Source organism: Haplochromis burtoni, unplaced genomic scaffold, assembly GCF_018398535.1.
Source record: "Haplochromis burtoni strain Fernald_Lab_line unplaced genomic scaffold, NCSU_Asbu1 Contig_12, whole genome shotgun sequence".
Classification (NCBI taxonomy): domain Eukaryota; kingdom Metazoa; phylum Chordata; class Actinopteri; order Cichliformes; family Cichlidae; genus Haplochromis; species Haplochromis burtoni.
In genome coordinates, this window is record NW_024582373.1 from 1341201 (window position 1) to 1358778 (window position 17578).

The window sequence follows — 17578 nt, forward strand, 5'->3', positions numbered from 1 at the left end:
TATGTCTGGTCTGCATAGGTAGATAACAAACAGATATATTTAAACAAAAACAAAAAAAGATATTTCAGTCATGTGTGAATCGTGCAAAGGCATGACATTTGTGAAAACTGCAAACCTCTAACTCCCTGTGCACAAGCATGGAAACTTTCACTACTGAAAGTCACACTTGGTGTCTGTGCCAAGCGCTAAACTGAAACTGTAAATACAAGCTGTAGATGTAGCAGTTGGGAAGTAGTGGGAGTCATTGGCGATTTCTATCAATAAAAACATTTCTTTTCTAAATGTCAGTGGTTGTGGTGGTTTAGCCTGAATATGCTAGTTGTGGCAAAGGTATGCAATGCAATCGCTTAACATGCTGTGAACTTTCTCTTTGTGTGTGTGTATGTGCGTACACCAGTGGATTACAAAAAAAAAGAAGAAGAAAAATCAAAAGAGAGGCAGATACAGAAAGCGAGAGTGGGCAGAGGAAGCATGATGTGACTCAAAGTAAGAAATCCTCTTCACCACAAACTGAATTACGCGTAGGCTTTCCCATGACTGGGGGTTCACCTGCTGAGGCCCTGCAAAAAAATAAAATACAATCAGTAGCTGGGACCCAGGCTGCTGTGTTGCTGAGGCAGCCGTACATCAAAAGCCGTGTCCTCTTTCTTGTGTTTTAAAGTCAGATGAGAAAGCAGAATGTTTCCCACACGACAACCAACTGTTATGATATTGTTTTCCAGAGGGTTAGCATGTGTGCTTAAGACTGAATCTCTGAATACTTTAGTCAAGATAAAAAAAGAACAGGAAGTGAGAAACAGGAAGAATTAACAGCAAGGCAAGACTTTGTGTTCTCAGATTTCTGTTTTGTGGGCTCTTTTTTGTCGTATTTGCTTGTATGTGCATGTGTGTGTGTGTGTGTGTGAGCATGCCCAGGCTAAAGCTATGGTTTCCCGCCCTCACTCCACCAGGCAAAGCGCCAAAGCCATCAGGCAGTCATACGCCTACCATCAGCTGAGGAGTTGCACAGCAGTCTCATTTCTAATTATACACCCAACAACAGAGAGAGAGGGAGACAGAGAGCGAGCCACAGAGTGAGGGAGAGGGAGCGCGTGGAACATGGAGAGGAAGGATGATTACAAATGGAAGAGAAGCTAAAAGTGCCACTCGGCAGCAAACACAGGGTGAGCAAGTTCAGGTGTGAGAGACTGAGAGAGAGGGAGGGAGAGGCATGAAATCAGTCTGAGAAAGGTTAAGGGCTGACTGACTGGCTGAGCAGAGTGGGAGTGTAAAATGTAAAAGCGAGTAGGAGGGAAGAGAGAGAGAGAGAGAGGGGGGAGAAGAGAAAAGAAGAGAGGAGAAAGAAGAGAGGAGTGTGTGTGTCTAATAGACAGTCTGTTGAGCTTGTCTGGATTCCTCTGTTCACTCTGCTCCGTTTGGCTTTTTTCCTCCCCCAGCCTGCGAGGACGACACAAGACAGACAGGTGTGTGTGTGTGTGCGTGAGTGTGTGTGTGCGTGTGTGTGTGTGCGTGTGTGTTTGTGGAAAGTCGGCGCTCCTGTTGGACCTGAACATGGATGGATATTCTCTGTGAAGATGGATGCACAGGCAGACACAAATGGATGAATGGAAAAACATGCAAGTAAGTGTATCATCCATAGATAATCTTTTTTTTGAAGGAGATGATTTTGTGCTCTGAATGCATGTCTGAGAAACTCTTTGCTTCAACTGGTTACAGAGGTTAAACCTGATTATATTCAGTTTCACAGAAAGAAAGCATCGAGCAAACTAAACGCAATATTGCCACTACTGATATGCAAACAGTACTGACCTCGGCGCAGATTATCTCGACCATAAAGGCATCAAACACACTAAATGCTGCTGTGTATACATTTCATTTCCATAGATTAGCGACCTGTAGTGATCACGATCGCCTCATATGGTCACTGAGCATGGAGAAACTGTCATGAGCAGGCCTGTCGGACGCACGATCTGATTGTACCTGTGTAGGTCACTGTGAGTGAGTGGCCCACACCTCGATTCCATTTGAATTAATTTACATTCACACTGCAAGCGTTTAGCTGACAAATAGTTACCTATTTATGCGTCCTGATATAACGCCGGGTGCTCGCACAGGAATGTCGCTGTGTGGGTGTCGTCTGATACCACACGCGCACACAGATACGCGCACACATAACAGAGAAGCAGCTTTATGTCAGAGACGTGACTGTCAAGATGAGTGAAAGAAGTTCTTTCAGCGGCGGCGCTCAGCTTTGATGATGACATAATGAGATGAACTTTGCATTGGCAGGCTGTAAAAGTCCTCTGCTGTCCTTTACCTCCCTGCATCACTTTATGCATATATATATATATATATATATATATATATATATATATATATATATGAAAGAGCATGTCTGCAGCGTCTTGAAACTGGTGTGTGTCTGGCCACAGACTGCTTATATTTAGCCCACCTCAGTGAGCTGACTCACAACTGTGCATGCACGTAAGAAGGATGATAGGGTTTCTGTAGGTGCTGGAGGGGGCTTGGTCTGTGTGTTTAACATCCCTCTCACATTTAGTCACTTAACACACATATTTTCCTCATCATTGTTGACCGACCTTATTAACCTCAAAGTTTACTGTGTTACTGATAAAATCTAACCCCTGAGTTTACACCCACCACTAGCATTTTGCTCTGCATCGTCTCCGCTACACTCATGCCTCCACCAAGCACAGTGTACAGCACTTTGTAACCATAGTAACTTTTTCTTTCTTTCTTTTTTTTTTTTTTTTTTACAAAGGAGCTGGTAGGTGTCCATCAAACTTAGCCCTGTCAATATGGCAATTGGTGGTTGGAAAGCTGTAATTTGAAGCTGATGGAGGAGTTTTTGTTCAGATGTGGAAGGATATTCACAGGCACTGATCTCACCATGTTGTACTTTTGCGGGAGGGGAGAGAGGGAAAGTTCTGTGAATTTTTCAGAGACAGGGGAAACACCAGAGTAAGAGAGACTCTACGAAGGCAAATTCAGTTATTTTCTCCAGCTTGACAACTTGTCTGTGGGGATATGAAGTGCATTAGTAACTGTTTCTCCTGCTGTTCAGATTGTGGCGACCTTGGATCGGCGACAGTTGCCAAGAGACTAATGGAGCCCGTGTCACATGATCACAACGCCACCTGTAGTTCTTCGGGAGTGTAGGTGTGAGTGACGATCAGCTCGAGCCCATGAGCTTCACAACAAACTCGGCTCTGGTCCCGGGTAGGGACAGCCTCCCGCTCAAGAAGAGGGACCAAAGACCAAGCTCGCCACTTCAGCAGCAGCAGCAACAGCAGTGCGATGCTGCAAACTTTAAGGCGCCATACCCTTACAAGAGCCACACCGAACTCACCACAAAGCACACTGGCCCATTCCAGCCCGTGCCGAGACGGGTTACTGCCCTGTACCAGCCCTGGATGCAGACACCCACACCTAACAGGTCCAAACCGCAGATTCTTTCTGCATTCAGGGAGCATCATGGCTGGGCAGAGTGGAGAGAGTTCAACCCCTTGCACCCTGGATGGGACTTTCCTAACCACTATCAGCACCAAAGCCACATATCTGGCACACCTGCACTCCACCCAGGCCATCCGTACTATCCTTCCAGATTCAACGCTGTCTCCCTGGAGGGTTTCCACAGAGCGAGTGGAGCGTACAGCTGGGAGAAGCACAAGACTTCAAGAGAGAAGAGCGCAGAGAGGCAGACCTACAGCAGGCATAAAGGTCCATACATGAGGAGAGGAGAGAGAAAAACAGAGTATTTTCCCAGGGTCGAAAGGGCAAGTACTTCACCTTTGAGCACAAGCCTACCTCACTCTCCCCGTGAGAACCCCAAACTTCGACCTGATTTGTCGCACAGATCAACAAAGGCTGCCTCTATTTCAGGACATTCCTTCATACAAGTTTCCCCAAACAACTCCAAAAGCGCTGGCGGCTTCACGAAGGAGGACGCTTCCACGAGGCCCTCCTCTGAGCATGTTTCCTCCTCCACCGCCTCTCCTAACAGTTTCCCCTGGCTCCTCCCTCACTTTGTGGCCGGTTCTCTGATTGAGCTCAGGGATGGGCGGCTGAGGAGGGTAGAGCACCTGCAAACTGAAGACTTCCTGCTTGGCTCACTGGCCTGTCCAGACCTGCGCCTGAGCTGCTGCACGGTGCAGAGTATCTCCCCTTCAACTTCCTCGTCCTCAATCTCCCGCCTCCTCATCATGCTTCATGACCAGCAGAGCCAGGTGAAAGAAATTCCCACTGTGGTGTTAATATTCATAGCACACATTATTGTTACTATTCTTTTAACGTAGTATTCCCACCAAAAAGAGCATCTGGATCTCGTGGTTAGATGGTGTAAAAAACATTAATTTATTGACTTCTGCTCAAAAGCTCTAAACCATTATTTTATTTTTTTATGGTATTTATGATGCTTTTTAGCCGCTATTCTCAGACCTAATGGTATTTACAATCCAGAACAGCTGCTATCCTTACACCAGACATACATTAGAGTACATTCCTGTGTTACCTGGTTACATGCATCACTGTCTTCCTAAACACACTCACGTACATAAAAGATAATAACTGAACTTAGTGAAATTTTTAAATGGCAAATTCAAATGCATGAATAGCTTGAATTAAAGGTGTAATGCATGTGCATCCCAAGCTTATCCTTCAGTGCCATGGCGCTCCATTATCGCCAAGAAAACTGTTAGCAACACCTTGAGTGCGCTGTGGGATTTGCAATAAAATACTACAGGCTGTGAAAAATACTAGCATAGAAAGCTTGTATTAATCTGAAGCTGAAAATAGTCAGGAGCATTTGCACTTCCTGTATCTGTGTCTTCTGCAAAACACTGCAGCAGCCAGCTGTTTTGGGAAATAAAGCAGCTTTTTTATAAGATGGAGCTGTATGTCTGTTGCTATTTTTGTGGCCGCCTTCAGTAGTAATTTTAAGGCCAAAGGAGAGTGCTGCAAATAGGGAAATGATCTGAGTTTGTTGGCAGTTAAGAAAAGAAGATATCCAGTAAGATCTGCCTCATGCCTGAAAGCCATTTTTTCTTTAGGTTCTGCAATGTTTAGCACAAGATGAAGAAAAATCTATAATTGGGTCAATTAAAAGGTGTGTACTTACCTGCAGAAAATTCAATCAGTATATTCTTGCTTTTAAATCTGATGGTGTAACAAGTGAATTTTTGTATGCATTGATAATGTGCATAAAAACCTGAAATCCATGTGTACTGTTAATTCTATCTCCTTGCTGTTACATGAACTATGAATAGATCCACCATAATGGAACAACACCACCCTCTAGTGAGCAAACGTCTAAGCCGTGCTTGTCTCACAGCTTCCTCTGTATGCATCTGTCTGCCTCCTGCAGGAGCTGGTGGATGTGTATGTGGAGTACCCGTTCTTCGTGCGTGGGCGCGGCTGGTCTTCCTGCAGCCCTCAGAGGACTGCCCGCATCTGCGGCCTGCATTGCCACCAGCTCAGCGTAGGGGATGTCTGCCTGGCTCTCACACCTGTATTAGCTCCCCAGGCTCCACAGCCAGCCACATCGGAGCCAAAAACCTCACCCGAGAAGTTAGAAGAGGAAGGGTGTGAGCCCCTAAAAGCAACACATCCACAGTCTGGCCCGAGCACACTGCTTCCCACAAGGCCAGGGGAACAAGCACTGGAGCCGAAGAGGGGCGCAGAGGCGGTCCGCAGGAGGCACTTCTCAGCCCCTGAGCTGAGAGGTCCAGGAACTAATTGCATGTAGTGAACAGTGGCTGTTTCATTTGCAGGGAGCTAGCTGGTTGCTTTTCAGCTCTTTTCTAATCAGCCTGTATTTACTGTCATTCTACCTCCTGAATCATATTTCTGTGCTTGACTGTCGGTATGATGATTGTATCTAAGGAGGAACCGCTTAAAGAGGAAAGATTAACTCTCAGGATCCCCCGGAGGTGTGATAACACATGCTGTATTTGTCAAGGTTAGTCAGGGATCACACGCTGACAACATGAATCGTGTCAGAGCTCGACATTGCATCTGCTGTAAGCCTACACAAAGTCTGCAGCAGCACATAATTCAGATCTTATACGCAAGAACTCAGGCTATGTGACACGTTTTCTTTTTGAAATGTAGAACCAAAGTGTAAAATTTGCGTTGCCACATAAAACCGCTTCAGTAACAATACGTTTGAGGGAAACCCTGTTAGTTCAAAGGACAGCGTGTTTGAGTTTTTGGCTCTGATGTAAGTGTTCATATTATTATTTCTAGCAGTTCTGACTAAATCAGCCCACGTTCCTTGAAAAGCACATAAAAATACTCCCTCAGGTCTTCGCTGCTCATGATAGTTTCTCCCTTTCCTGCCTGGTATTATGTAAGAGTTCTTTGTGATCACAAAAGGAAACTTCACTCCGAATTGGAAACTGGATACTTTAACCAATTTGACAATTTCAGATTTACAACGAACGTGATTTTTTTCGCTACATGAGAAGGATTTCATTTTACGCTTCTACCTCTATTTCTTCGATAACAGGTCTAACCTGTGCTTTTAAAAGCGTGGGCTGTGATGTGTGAGTGTAATATGCTACGTTAGAGGCACAAAGCTTCTCGGTGATGTCGGTATAAATGCCTTTTTTTTTTAAATGCCTGGATATATTGTATTGTGTATATGCTGTGCTTTCTTTTTTGTACTGATGCTCCTTTTTGAATGTGTCCCACTGTTAAGAGTGGGCATGAAAAAGACTGGAAAGTGTGCGTGTACACGGCTCACCTAACAGTTCATTTTAAGTGAATAGGATGATCTTTAAATGTAGAGTTAATAATAATAATGGCAGAGATATTGGACACAAGGTGCTGTAGGTGAAGGTGAAGCAAAGCTGAAGAAATAAATATTCCATGTGTTAACTGTGCAGCCCATTCAGTACTTACAGAGGAGGCGTTTACAAGCCAAACATGCGAATAATACTTCTGCTGAGAAAATGTTTGAGGAAAAAAAAAAATGGAAATCTTGGTTAGAGTTTCAAATAATTAACTTTCTTAATGGGATAAAATATACAGTCCGGCTGCAGCTCTGCTCTGACACCAGACAAAGTGTGGATAGAGCAGATGGAGGAGTGATGTTGGATTTCGTAGCAGGTCGTGTGGATTGAACAGGTTGGCAGTCAGAGCCTTCATTGACCAGCCTTGTTCCAGGTCAGCCCACTGATGCTCAACCAGACTGGGATCTAGGGAATCTGCTGTGATGCTTAAGCGTTTTCCTGAGTGATTTGTCCTGCTGAGTGAGGCCTGCGACAATGTTCAGGTGGGTGGCACGTTCACACGATTCCCAGCAGAACATTTCATTATAAAAACACAGTTAAATGCTTTTTACTTCACCTGCGAGTGGGTTTAATATTTTGGCAAATCTCTGAACAACTGCAATGTTTATGAATCTATCCCACTGGCATTACCTCACTGCCTTCATTTCTCTCATCTAAACACAGGTTCATCCAAAAACGATGGTGAGCGGCTTCAAGAGGAAGATTTACAGTTTTATGAGCTGTAAAGTCTGTTTTAATTAAATTACCACAAAAGACAAAACTCTTTATTCTTATTTTAAAAAGAATTCAAATAGAGATGTTTGTTGCATGTATGATAGCGCACACCACTGCCAGTACTTTTTACAGGTTCCTTCTGAGCTTATGAAACTTCTGCGCACTGCTCGAAGTCCTTTCGGTGCAGTCTCTCTAGTTTCACACAAAGGTATATAAAAAAATTAAATCCGTTACAAAGAAAACAAAATCCATAAAATCCCTTTTTGTGACCAGTAGCTCTATTTGGGCTGTGGTAGTGGTTAAAGCTGGCTCAGCTGCTGGTCATATAAAAAAATAAAAAAAACAGACCCCCAGAATAAAGCTCTGTGGCAAGAGCTCTCCGGTGACCAGTCAGTTAATCGTCGCTCTGATTCCGCCTTTCTTGAGCATCTCTCTGGATTTGTACGCGTCACAGATGGGAATATGAGTAGTCAGTGACAGCCACAGGCTCTGACCACCATGTTGCGGTACTTCTTGAGGATGACATTGGAGCTTTCATCAAAATAGAGCACAGAGATGCCGTGGAGCTGTGTTGGGGCACAGCAGGCTTTGGGCACCGTCTCTGGGTTGATAAAGTGCACCTGTGGCACAGAAGAAATACAAAATATATCCTCAGGGAGAGCAGAGGCTACAGAGGAAATGCCTTTAATCAGGGATCGTTTGAGGCTTACCAGAGTTTGCACAATAGCGTGATTGGTGGCATTCATGTAGGAGTTCAGAGGAAAAGCACATTCTCCCTCACAGTAATATGCTGCGTAGCCCTCTGGTGCTATGATCCAGTCCTGGTCAGAGGTTTTTTTAAGTGTTTGTTAATTGTCACTTTTGAAGAAATGCTTTCAAAAAATTGTTGATAAATTTTAATTTTTACCTGCCATCCCAAATCCTTGAAGCTGACATACAGCTCGTGCTTTTTACATCCTTCTTTAGAGATGCCGATATTGGCTGAAAACAAAAGCAAATATCAGTTGACACAACAAGTTCTTAAAGCTCCTGAAATGACTCCGCTCATGAGTGACATTTTAACTCTTTAGACGCCTACGAGGAGTAACCTTTGCATTCCTTTTTTGAACTGAGTGGTTTCTGTTATATTTCAGGCCTGTTTTCAGAACAAAATGACTGAGTGTGTATCAGATGTTAGTCAGGGTGAGCTCTGCCTATACAGCTTATTACTGCTGCCCCTGGAAAAATGTCAAATCACGTCTTTATTGACATTGAGGCGTCAAAACTCATCATTAAGGGTACAAGGGAGGTCGTCTTCATCTGGGAAAAGAGGGTTTAGGGGTTCAGTAACCTGTTGCAGCTTCCACTGCCCTCAGTGCATCTTGAACAGTCCTCTGGGGTTTAGAGCGGCTTGACTGGCGCCCCTTTTGGCCATTGGCTGAACGAACGCTGCGGAGTCGCACCTCATTGGTTTTGAAGAAGACAACCAGGAATGGCTGCTTGTCCTGAGGCCCACCGCCCACTACCACTCCAGCTAACTGGGGGTTTCTCTTCTGACCTGCAGAAATCAATTATTTATTGATTTATTTAATATTACTACCATGGATCACACTCCATTTTTCAGTTTTGTAGAATCAATTTTGGATAATCACTGACCATGACTGTCCTCAAGAACCAAGTGCAAGCCAAGATTATGCTCAGGGTTGACCAGCCACAGGTTACTCGTGGTGGTCAGGTCAAAGACCAACCATCCCTCTTCTGAAACCAGAACTTCTCGCCGGTCCAGCAGGAACAGCTCCAAGTCACTGAGGACAGAATGAAATGTAAACACACTCGAGGGATTTCAGTGCAGAAAAGCTCCAAGTGCAAAGTAAAATCTTTCCCGGGCGGACTCAGTCGATCGACTTTTCCACAGAACACAAATTAAAATGCAGTGAAACCCCACCACGATGGGTTGTTTTTCACTGCAAATGGATTTCATTCCTCGGTGAAATTTATGGAACCCGTGGACGTTCTTGAAAATACAAACACATCTAAAGGAATGTGGTATGCTTGGGAAAATGTTTGGCTTTCAGTATTTAATACACCACAAATGTCAAAAGCATATGTGAGATCCTGTACGACTTAGAGTGCAGAAGTACTGGACCACTTGTTATGTTTTTGTTTTGTTTAAGCTCACTATACCAGTACAGTGGAGCTGAAGTTCACCAGTTACAGTGAGGTTAAAGTGCTAAGCTTCAGCAATGTGTTTGAGGGTAAACCCACGATGGAGACGGATCAGAGAAACTGTACCAGTCAATGGTTAGAGACTCGAGTTTAATCTAAGTGGACACATTTCATTTGCTGAAGTCCAAGCTGAAGGGAAAAATTCATTGCAGCAGTGTGTGTGTGTGTGTGTGTGTGTGTGTGTGTGTGTGTGTGTGTGTGTGTGTGTGTGGTTTTATCACTCCCTTAACAGCACAGCATTTTATATGATGCTGACATTTTCAGGAAATAAATGCAAAGTGGAAGCGAATGAAACGGTTCTAATTTAAAATGTAAAAGCATCACCTCAGTTAAATTCCCTGACAGCTACCCCTCTAAATCATGCAGTCCTCCCACTTTGAATGTTATCAAAGCAGCACTTTAACGCTGATGTGTGTCCGCTTAGGGGCAGATCTCAACAGAGAATTGCTTTGTTTATAGTCTGAGTTTCAGACGTCTGTCTTTTGTCCTGCTGCCTGCTCGTCTGTGTGGAGTGGCTTTTGTGTGTCTGAATGACAATGGTGCTGCCGGCAGCCCCACTCTCACAGATAAAACACTTTAATCTACACCTACTGGCTGGCACATGACCCCTTTTTATCCAAACCCATGATTTTAAATCATTGCTGACCAGCTTTAATTCAGCTGATACAATAGGACCAGTGAAATACACCTACGGGGTGGTGCTGTGTGTTATCAGCCATCTTACAAGCTTCTGAGCAAATATAAAAACCTAGCACGAGTTTCTTTGTAAATCCTGTCGTAATCATTTTTCTAATGACTGGTCCTCTGCAGTTGGATGTTTGTCATGTCTCTACACGTTTTCTTTACAGAAAAGCTGTATTTGTTATGAATCTTTATCTTTAGTTTTAATTCGTTTTTATTAATTAGTTTTAATTATGAAGACTCAAAATTAAGTTTTAGCTCCACAAATCTCAGAAAGAAATTGTTTGAGAGACTGACTTTTACAGTTTTGGCTTCTTTTTTGGGGGTCAGTCAAGAAACAAAATGTAGGTGTTGTTTGCGCCTGTGATCATTTCCATGAGTTTCTCTTTGGACTGAAATACAAACCTGGAGGGTTTTTCCCCCCTTTATTAAATCTTAAATTGTGTCAGCAGAATTTCTAAAAGTTTCCATCATAAGGGTCTTAAAATCTGTGGATTTTCGATGGTTCCAAAAGTCTGATTTTATTTAAAATTGTGAAACTAAAATTTGAGCACCTTCTCAAAAGCAACAAATATGAAGAATATTAATGGAAATATTTTCAGATTCAAAACATTAATTTGGCATTGAAGGTATAAAAATGTAATGTAAATGTAAAAGAATCAGTAAATCAGGCATCTTATGACATACACCACATTATTTTATATTACACTGGTATCTATAATTTCTTATTGCTTTGCAAATTAATGTTTTGACACAATACCAGTATTCTCATTAGCAGCCTAAATAATAAATGTGATTTAATGGTTGTTATTGTAAAGTTTTGAGTTCTCAAAGCCAAAGAAATAACGACCTTAAAAAGATCCAATGAGGCCTCAGACAGTGAGAAAGCCTGATGTACATGTAAATAAAGTTTTTAAAAAAGATGACCAACTCTAGGAATTGCCAGTTACCACAAGTTAATAAAAATTAATACAATACACAGGAAAAGTATGCAGTTACATCAATGTATCAGAGGAAATCTTAATGTTGTAGTGAGTTTTAGTTTTTATCCACATGTGAAAAGCTTATTCTGGGGGATTTTATGTCATTTTTGCTTGGAAAAAAATATCCAAATGATTAAGTCATCGAAATAAAAATGTTGAAACTGCTAATTTATTGATCAAATTATTATTTCAGGTCTAGCTCGCTGGTTAGTTTCAAAACATCTGTGTTAACAATGCAACACAAAACAAAACAGACTTTTCCCTGAGGTTAGAGGGAAGTTGGTGTGTAAATTCACCTGCGGCTTTCAACAAGGAAAATAAAAAGAAAGTTAAAAACATATCAGACACTGGCCGAGAAAACCCGGAGGTATGATGGAGAGATAACTGTGTAATAGAAAAACTGACGTGTTGATGGTTTGGTGTCATTTTGTAGCTTCAGCTGTGTGATATAAACACCGGTCTCCTGGGAGCTGATTTTCTCAGACAGCGTGAGAGTAAACCACTCTGAGAGAACCAGTGTATTTCCGTAATTTACACTAATTTCTGTGTCAACAGTGGCAGTACTGACACGAACATCAGCACAAATAAGCTGTGGGGAAACGTAGCCCAACAACCCATTTTCTAAGAAAAACAAGTGTTTAGCCTGTTGAAATTCAGCAAGAGGACTCAAACCATGGAGTCGAGCTCAATGATCAGAGAAATCATGAATTCAAAAAAAGAAGGGTTGACATATATGATAATATCAATTAAGAACAGAAAGGAGCAAATAAGAAACTCTCTTTACCCATTTGGAGGATCCTGCAGCACCTGGTAGAGACTCACTCTGAATGTTTTGTTCTCACTGTGCTCCTGGATGAGATCCTTGTAAATCCTGAACTCTGCTGCTGTGATGGCCTCTCCCTCTGGAATACGTGAAAGGTCAAAGCGAAACTCTGTAGCATGGCGCTGGAGGAGAAGATCTTGATCCTGACCAACTACAAGACAACAACAGACAGACAAACCTGAAGAGCAGGTGGTGGCTTTGATGTGCTTTAAAAAGGATTATCCCCCTTATAGACCATCTGGTTACAACATCGCCATAATAAACGGTTTATTGTTTTCTCCCAGAGGCACACACACACACACACAAACACAAACACACAAGGTGAAAAAAAAAAACCCTTTTGACCTTCAAAAAGAAAGTTTGCACAGACACTGAAAAGGCACTAAGGCAAACCACTTAGTGCAATCAGATGGTAAAGCAACTGTGGTCTCTCAAAACATTCAGTCAGTTCTCTGATGTGTGTTGCTCTGCCCGCAGCTCGGAAGCACTCGGGTTGAAATAGGAAAAATCCTGCTGCCATGAGTAAAATGACTGATCTAAACATCACTTTAGCCAAGTTTGCCATACAGGCCAATGTGAAGGAAAGGAAGAAAAAAATACTCATGGCTCAGTTTGGCTCCCTGTTTAAATTGCACACATGTGCTGACCACAAGAAAAGCCCAGTTAAGGCGCAGCCCGGAAAACCACAGCAGCTAGTGTACTTTTACAAACACGCTCACATAAAGCATAGAGAGGCACACAAATTCACATGTGCCATTACACCCAGTGTCTGTGCCCATTACAGCCCCCTGATCGTTTTGCAATACGTCGCCATCCGGTGAGTTCAGCCTGACTGTAGGAGAAAGTGGAGCAGCAGTAGCTGGTGACACTGCGAGGTTTCCGCCCAGTCCTGAGCCGGCTGAAGCTCTCCAACACTCAGAGTTTCCAGGAAAAAAAAAAAAAAAAAAAATGAATAGTGGTTAGAAAGACCCCGAAGCTTCCTGGAGCTTGCCAGTGTCATGTTTTTACAGCATTAGTCAACATGCTTGTCCTTGGAAACAGCAGAGCAGCCAGGGTCTCTGCTGAAGGTGTGCAGCAGAGGGGAGCAGCGATTAGCCATGTTAAACGCATCCTGCTCACTGGTACACACTACATCACCAGCAATGACATCATTCTGTACTCCAACTGATGGAGCACACTATTGTTTAAAAACAAAACAAAACAAAAAAATCCATCCTTACAAGATCTCGATTGCTAGAAACTTCTTTTTTTTTTTTCATGGCACTGCAGAGCTCTCTCACACATGCTTTGACTCACAGACGTCTACAAACACTTAGCGCAGAAACACACGCACAAGCCGCTCATCGTTAAGAGCAGTGCATTCTGAACCCTGCTAGTCATTTGTTTGACCGCAATTAAATGCTGGAAGGGAGAGAGGGGTGATTTTATGAAAGCAATAATTGCTTGTAAGGACTTGGTGTGTTTACGTTAGGGACCATTAGCTGCAGAGATCAGACCTCAGATATGCAAACTTCCCTCTGGGAGGCATTTCAACACTTTGGATTACCCCTAACGCTAAAGGGCCACATAGCTGCAGAGCCACTATTAACCTATTGCAATTTTTGTAGTAAGTGTCTTCTTCACAGCATGGGAGTTTAAAGATGGATCACAAATCTGCACTAAAAAAAACAAACAAACAGGATATGCAAGTTAGTCTATTAATTTCAGAAACATTTTATCTTTAGTTTAAATAAAAGGTGATGACAAATGAAACACTTAATTTCCGTCAAGATCCATGAATCCATGACCTTTATGTTTAACAACCCTGAAAGAGAACTATCAAAGACAAAGAAGAGAAAGCCTTTTCATAAATCTGCTTTAACACGTAAAAGAGAAGCCACACACACATACACACAAGGCAGTAATACATTTCAGAGTGGAAAAAAATTATCTTAATGGAATTTTGTTTTTTTGTTCAATCAGCTTAGCAGGACAAGCACATGTCTTCCTGCTTGTTCTCGAAAAACACAATAATCCATCTGTTCTTCAGTCGTTCCTCCCGCTACAAGAGTTTCTTGCATCTTATCTAAACATGGTGACATTTCTGTGCAAAAAAAAAAGCCTGTTCTCATGCTCTGCAGGTGTGCTGTGGTCAATGCAAAAAAGAAAGAAAAAAAGAGAAAGCATATTGGATGAGTGTGTACACATGTCAGGGGAAAGACTGCAGAAGTGGTAAACAAGGAGTCGAGATGAGGAGCAGAGAAATGCAGAACAGTATAAAGACAGTGAAAATGTGCAGAGCACGATAGCTGCCTTTTATAGTGACAGTAAGAATGTTTATATGTTGCACCTGTGAATCGCATTATAAATCTTTACCCATCTCTCTAACACGACTCACATCACTTACAGACACTGATTAGATTGGCCGGATTTATATAAAAGGATAAAATTAGTTGCAGCAGCTCTCCGTCATATTGGAAGCTGCGGTCTTTGGAAGGGAAATACCGTAATCCAGTTCACTCTTGAAGCAATCATCGAGAGACCACCAAGATAGAGTCACTTTAGCACGATGTGGGAGCCTGCACAAGAGGCTGTGGTGAGCCTGACAGCAAAATAATACACACTCATTGTTTCTTTCTCTGTCCCCCCCTCTCACTGCTCTTTAAAATCAAAGTTCTCAAATGTGAAACCACACAAATCTGCTGTTGGTTTTCAGAAACAGCTTTCCAGATCTCATTAGCTAAGGACTGTCAGTTAAAAGTTCAGGACTGAGGACATAAAATGTTATGTTTGAGATTTTCTTGTGGTCTCCAAATGTTTTGTATTAACTACATCTTTATGTGCTCATTGGAAAAGAAATAACTCTAATAGGCCCTGTTATATAAAGCTTCAGTTCGATGCCACTGACAACCATTCAGAAAGGGAGGTTAATGATTTCTTGGAGACATATTTCAGGTGACCAAACCCCACTCTCTGCACATTGACCTAAATAACACTGTGCAAGCCCAAAGATCAGAGCTGGTTTGGGATGTAACCACACACTCAAACAGCATGTGGTCTGCTGATTTCCCATAGTAATATTGGAGCTTCCACACGATCTCCATGGAAAACAAAGCAGGATTTGCCTTTTATAAATTCAGTAATGTCTGAATAAACCCAAGCCCCCACTGCCCTTCAAGCAAGCACGGAAGAATGCACGCACAGGCACCTGGAAGATTACTAAACCAATAACCATGCTTAGATGCAGTTTATATCTCGATCTTCATCGACTCATCTCTCACTCCCTTGAACTTGAGAAATGCCTGTTCAATTTCTAGTCATGTGAAACTAAGCAATGCTAAAGCCTCTCCCTGAGAGCTTTGAAGGGGTTCTGGGGAAACCAGATACATACATGTTGTCATAACATTTATAGCTTGGAATGCATAATGCTTGATTTCAACTAAAGAAAGTCACCAAAAGTAAGAGTCAGAAACAACAGATTATAAAAGAAAAACGAGAGACAGACAGAAACATTTAATGCTGTCTGTTGTATTGCAGCTGCCGGAAACGAACTAAAAAAGAGAAAGGGCTCATTCTAAAACTGAATTCTGAGATGACTAAATCAAACCATCCACATAAACAAGGTTGGTTGGGTAACTTAGTCATTTGGATATGAAGGAGTTTCAGATGTGGATGAACGACGTGGACTTGGTGCATAAAAGTGATATAATCTTAGGGTACTTAAATATATATCTAAGCATGGAGGAGTTAGAGAAAACAGGTTAAATCAAATGATACAACGCTAACAACCAAGTAAACACACTTCCTGACTTCAAAAGTCGCACATGCTCTACTCACTGAGGTTTACAAAGCTCATCACCGTGTCTGCTTCTTCTAGGAATCGGCTGTCCTGTGGGGTCACCAGTGGGGAGGTCTGCGTTGGTAAAACGGTCTCGTAGTTTGAATACCTGTGCTGTTCTGGGTCTATACTAATAGTGTTATAGAGGTCCAGCATGAACATTGGGGCGGCATTGCTTTTGGTGTGCACGTGCGGACGCGGACGCTGCGGCAGCCCCAGGATGGAGAGGATCTCCCGCTGCATCTCTCTGCGCTCCTGGCCCCTCAGTCGCCGCTGGATAAAGCTGGAGCGCACTTCATTGTCCACGGAGAAGTTGGAGAACGCGACCCGCGTGGCCAGCACTAAGTAACCCCACGACAGGAGGAACGATATCTTTGCCAAGGCGCTTGTCAACATTATTTTAGCTCAGTTTTTACGCGCGCTTCGAATTAGTCGAAAGATAAAACTGGAGATGCTGTTTCGTCATAAAGATACCGCCTGCGTGTGGTTGACACCAAACACACTGCCACCTATCTACACCGAATATCATTCATTGATGATCTGCCGTTGCGCGTGGGTCTTCGGTGTGCCACAGCTGTGCGCTCGTCTTAATGGCAACTTGGGGATGGATCTTACTAAGGTCGGTGTGTCTGGGGAGGGGCAGGAGCAGTTCAGAATAAGAAAACGGGGGTGAGGGGCTGCTGTATTCTACAGTGAAGTGCTCTGTGTTAATCACACGGATGGGTGTGGGGTACCTACAGAGCGTCCTGTGTTTATGAATGCAGGGTCCAATCAGAGCATTGCATTGGTGGTAATCCCTTCTTACCTGACAGTCAGTCTTTGTGACCTCTTTCTGTGGTCATAGTCTTAGTACTTCAATGCCATGTCATGCTCACTGATGTGCAAACTAAACTAATTTTACACGTTTGCACTTTTGCACATTAGCGATCCGTACTACGAAGCAAGTGCAGCAGTCACCGACTCCGTTGTACTTATATGACTTAACTAAACCTAACAACCACGATAAGGGCGGTAGTTATCAGCCCAGGTGTTCCGCATCAACCGCGTTTACATAAAGAGCGGTTTGGCGTCAGCTGACTAATCACAAACAAAGAGAGATCTAGAGCTGCATATTTAACGCAAGGAGCAAAAACTGGGACGTTAATTCAATAAAAGCGACAAAAGCCAAGAGGAAAGTTGGCAAAATCCCCCACTTTGTAATCAATACCATTACATTAAGTCTCAAATAGAGCTAACTCAATAAAATCATTACATTATTTAATTGCTTGAATTTATTATTTTGCGTGTTCACCTGTTTATTTATTCCTTCTTATTTCTGAATTAGAAAAACAATTCAATCCTGAAGTACAGATTATTTACTCGGGTTTCAATGAGTCTAAACATTAAAACCACGGACAGGTCAAGGTGATCTATTAGGCAAAGTACAAATTATAGCCTCTCTGCACAATTTGTATTAAAGAAGAGAGGGAGAGTCACTGGATCATTGCTTAAATTAATATATTCAAACAAAACAAAACAAAACAAAACACCTAACTAACAATGA

General features: G+C 42.6%; 2 protein-coding genes across 4 annotated transcripts; one reads left to right on the forward strand and one right to left on the reverse strand.

The window, feature by feature from the left end:
- The first annotated feature begins 877 nt into the window (after positions 1-877).
- LOC102302183 lies at positions 878-7568 on the forward strand. 3 transcript variants are annotated; one of them, XR_006053103.1, is made up of 5 exons: positions 878-1163; positions 1437-1620; positions 3086-4247; positions 5384-7294; positions 7476-7568. XR_006053103.1 is itself a non-coding variant. In XM_014341130.2 (4 exons), the coding sequence occupies exons 3-4, from the start codon at positions 3207-3209 to the stop codon at positions 5762-5764; spliced, it is 1422 nt and encodes a 473-aa protein (XP_014196616.1). In that variant the 5' UTR covers positions 878-1163; positions 1437-1620; positions 3086-3206; the 3' UTR covers positions 5765-7555. The 3 variants fall into 3 exon arrangements, 1 of the variants encoding a protein (XP_014196616.1); XM_014341130.2 differs by having other exon boundaries at positions 5384-7555; XR_006053104.1 differs by lacking the exon at positions 878-1163 and having other exon boundaries at positions 1172-1620.
- LOC102301877 (bone morphogenetic protein 7) lies at positions 7512-16791 on the reverse strand. Its single transcript, XM_005915349.3, has 7 exons — positions 16035-16791; positions 12180-12369; positions 9162-9310; positions 8857-9063; positions 8434-8507; positions 8237-8347; positions 7512-8146 (listed from the first exon to the last, which is right to left on the reverse strand). Exons 1-7 carry the CDS (start codon positions 16429-16431, stop codon positions 7997-7999), a joined length of 1278 nt encoding a protein of 425 aa, XP_005915411.1. The 5' UTR covers positions 16432-16791; the 3' UTR covers positions 7512-7996.
- Positions 16792-17578: the final 787 nt, after the last annotated feature.

Coding starts and splice junctions, on each gene's coding strand:
- LOC102302183 (XM_014341130.2), top strand. CDS start 3,207: ATGAGCTTCACAACAAACTCGGCTCTGGTCCCGGGTAGGGACAGCCTC. Junction 4,248..5,383: donor TTCATGACCAGCAGAGCCAG/GTGAAAGAAATT, acceptor TGCCTCCTGCAG/GAGCTGGTGGATGTGTATGT.
- LOC102301877 (XM_005915349.3), bottom strand. CDS start 16,431: ATGTTGACAAGCGCCTTGGCAAAGATATCGTTCCTCCTGTCGTGGGGT. Junction 9,311..12,179: donor CTGCAGGATCCTCCAAATGG/GTAAAGAGAGTT, acceptor TTCTGTCCTCAG/TGACTTGGAGCTGTTCCTGC. Junction 8,147..8,236: donor ACGCTATTGTGCAAACTCTG/GTAAGCCTCAAA, acceptor TCTGTGCCACAG/GTGCACTTTATCAACCCAGA.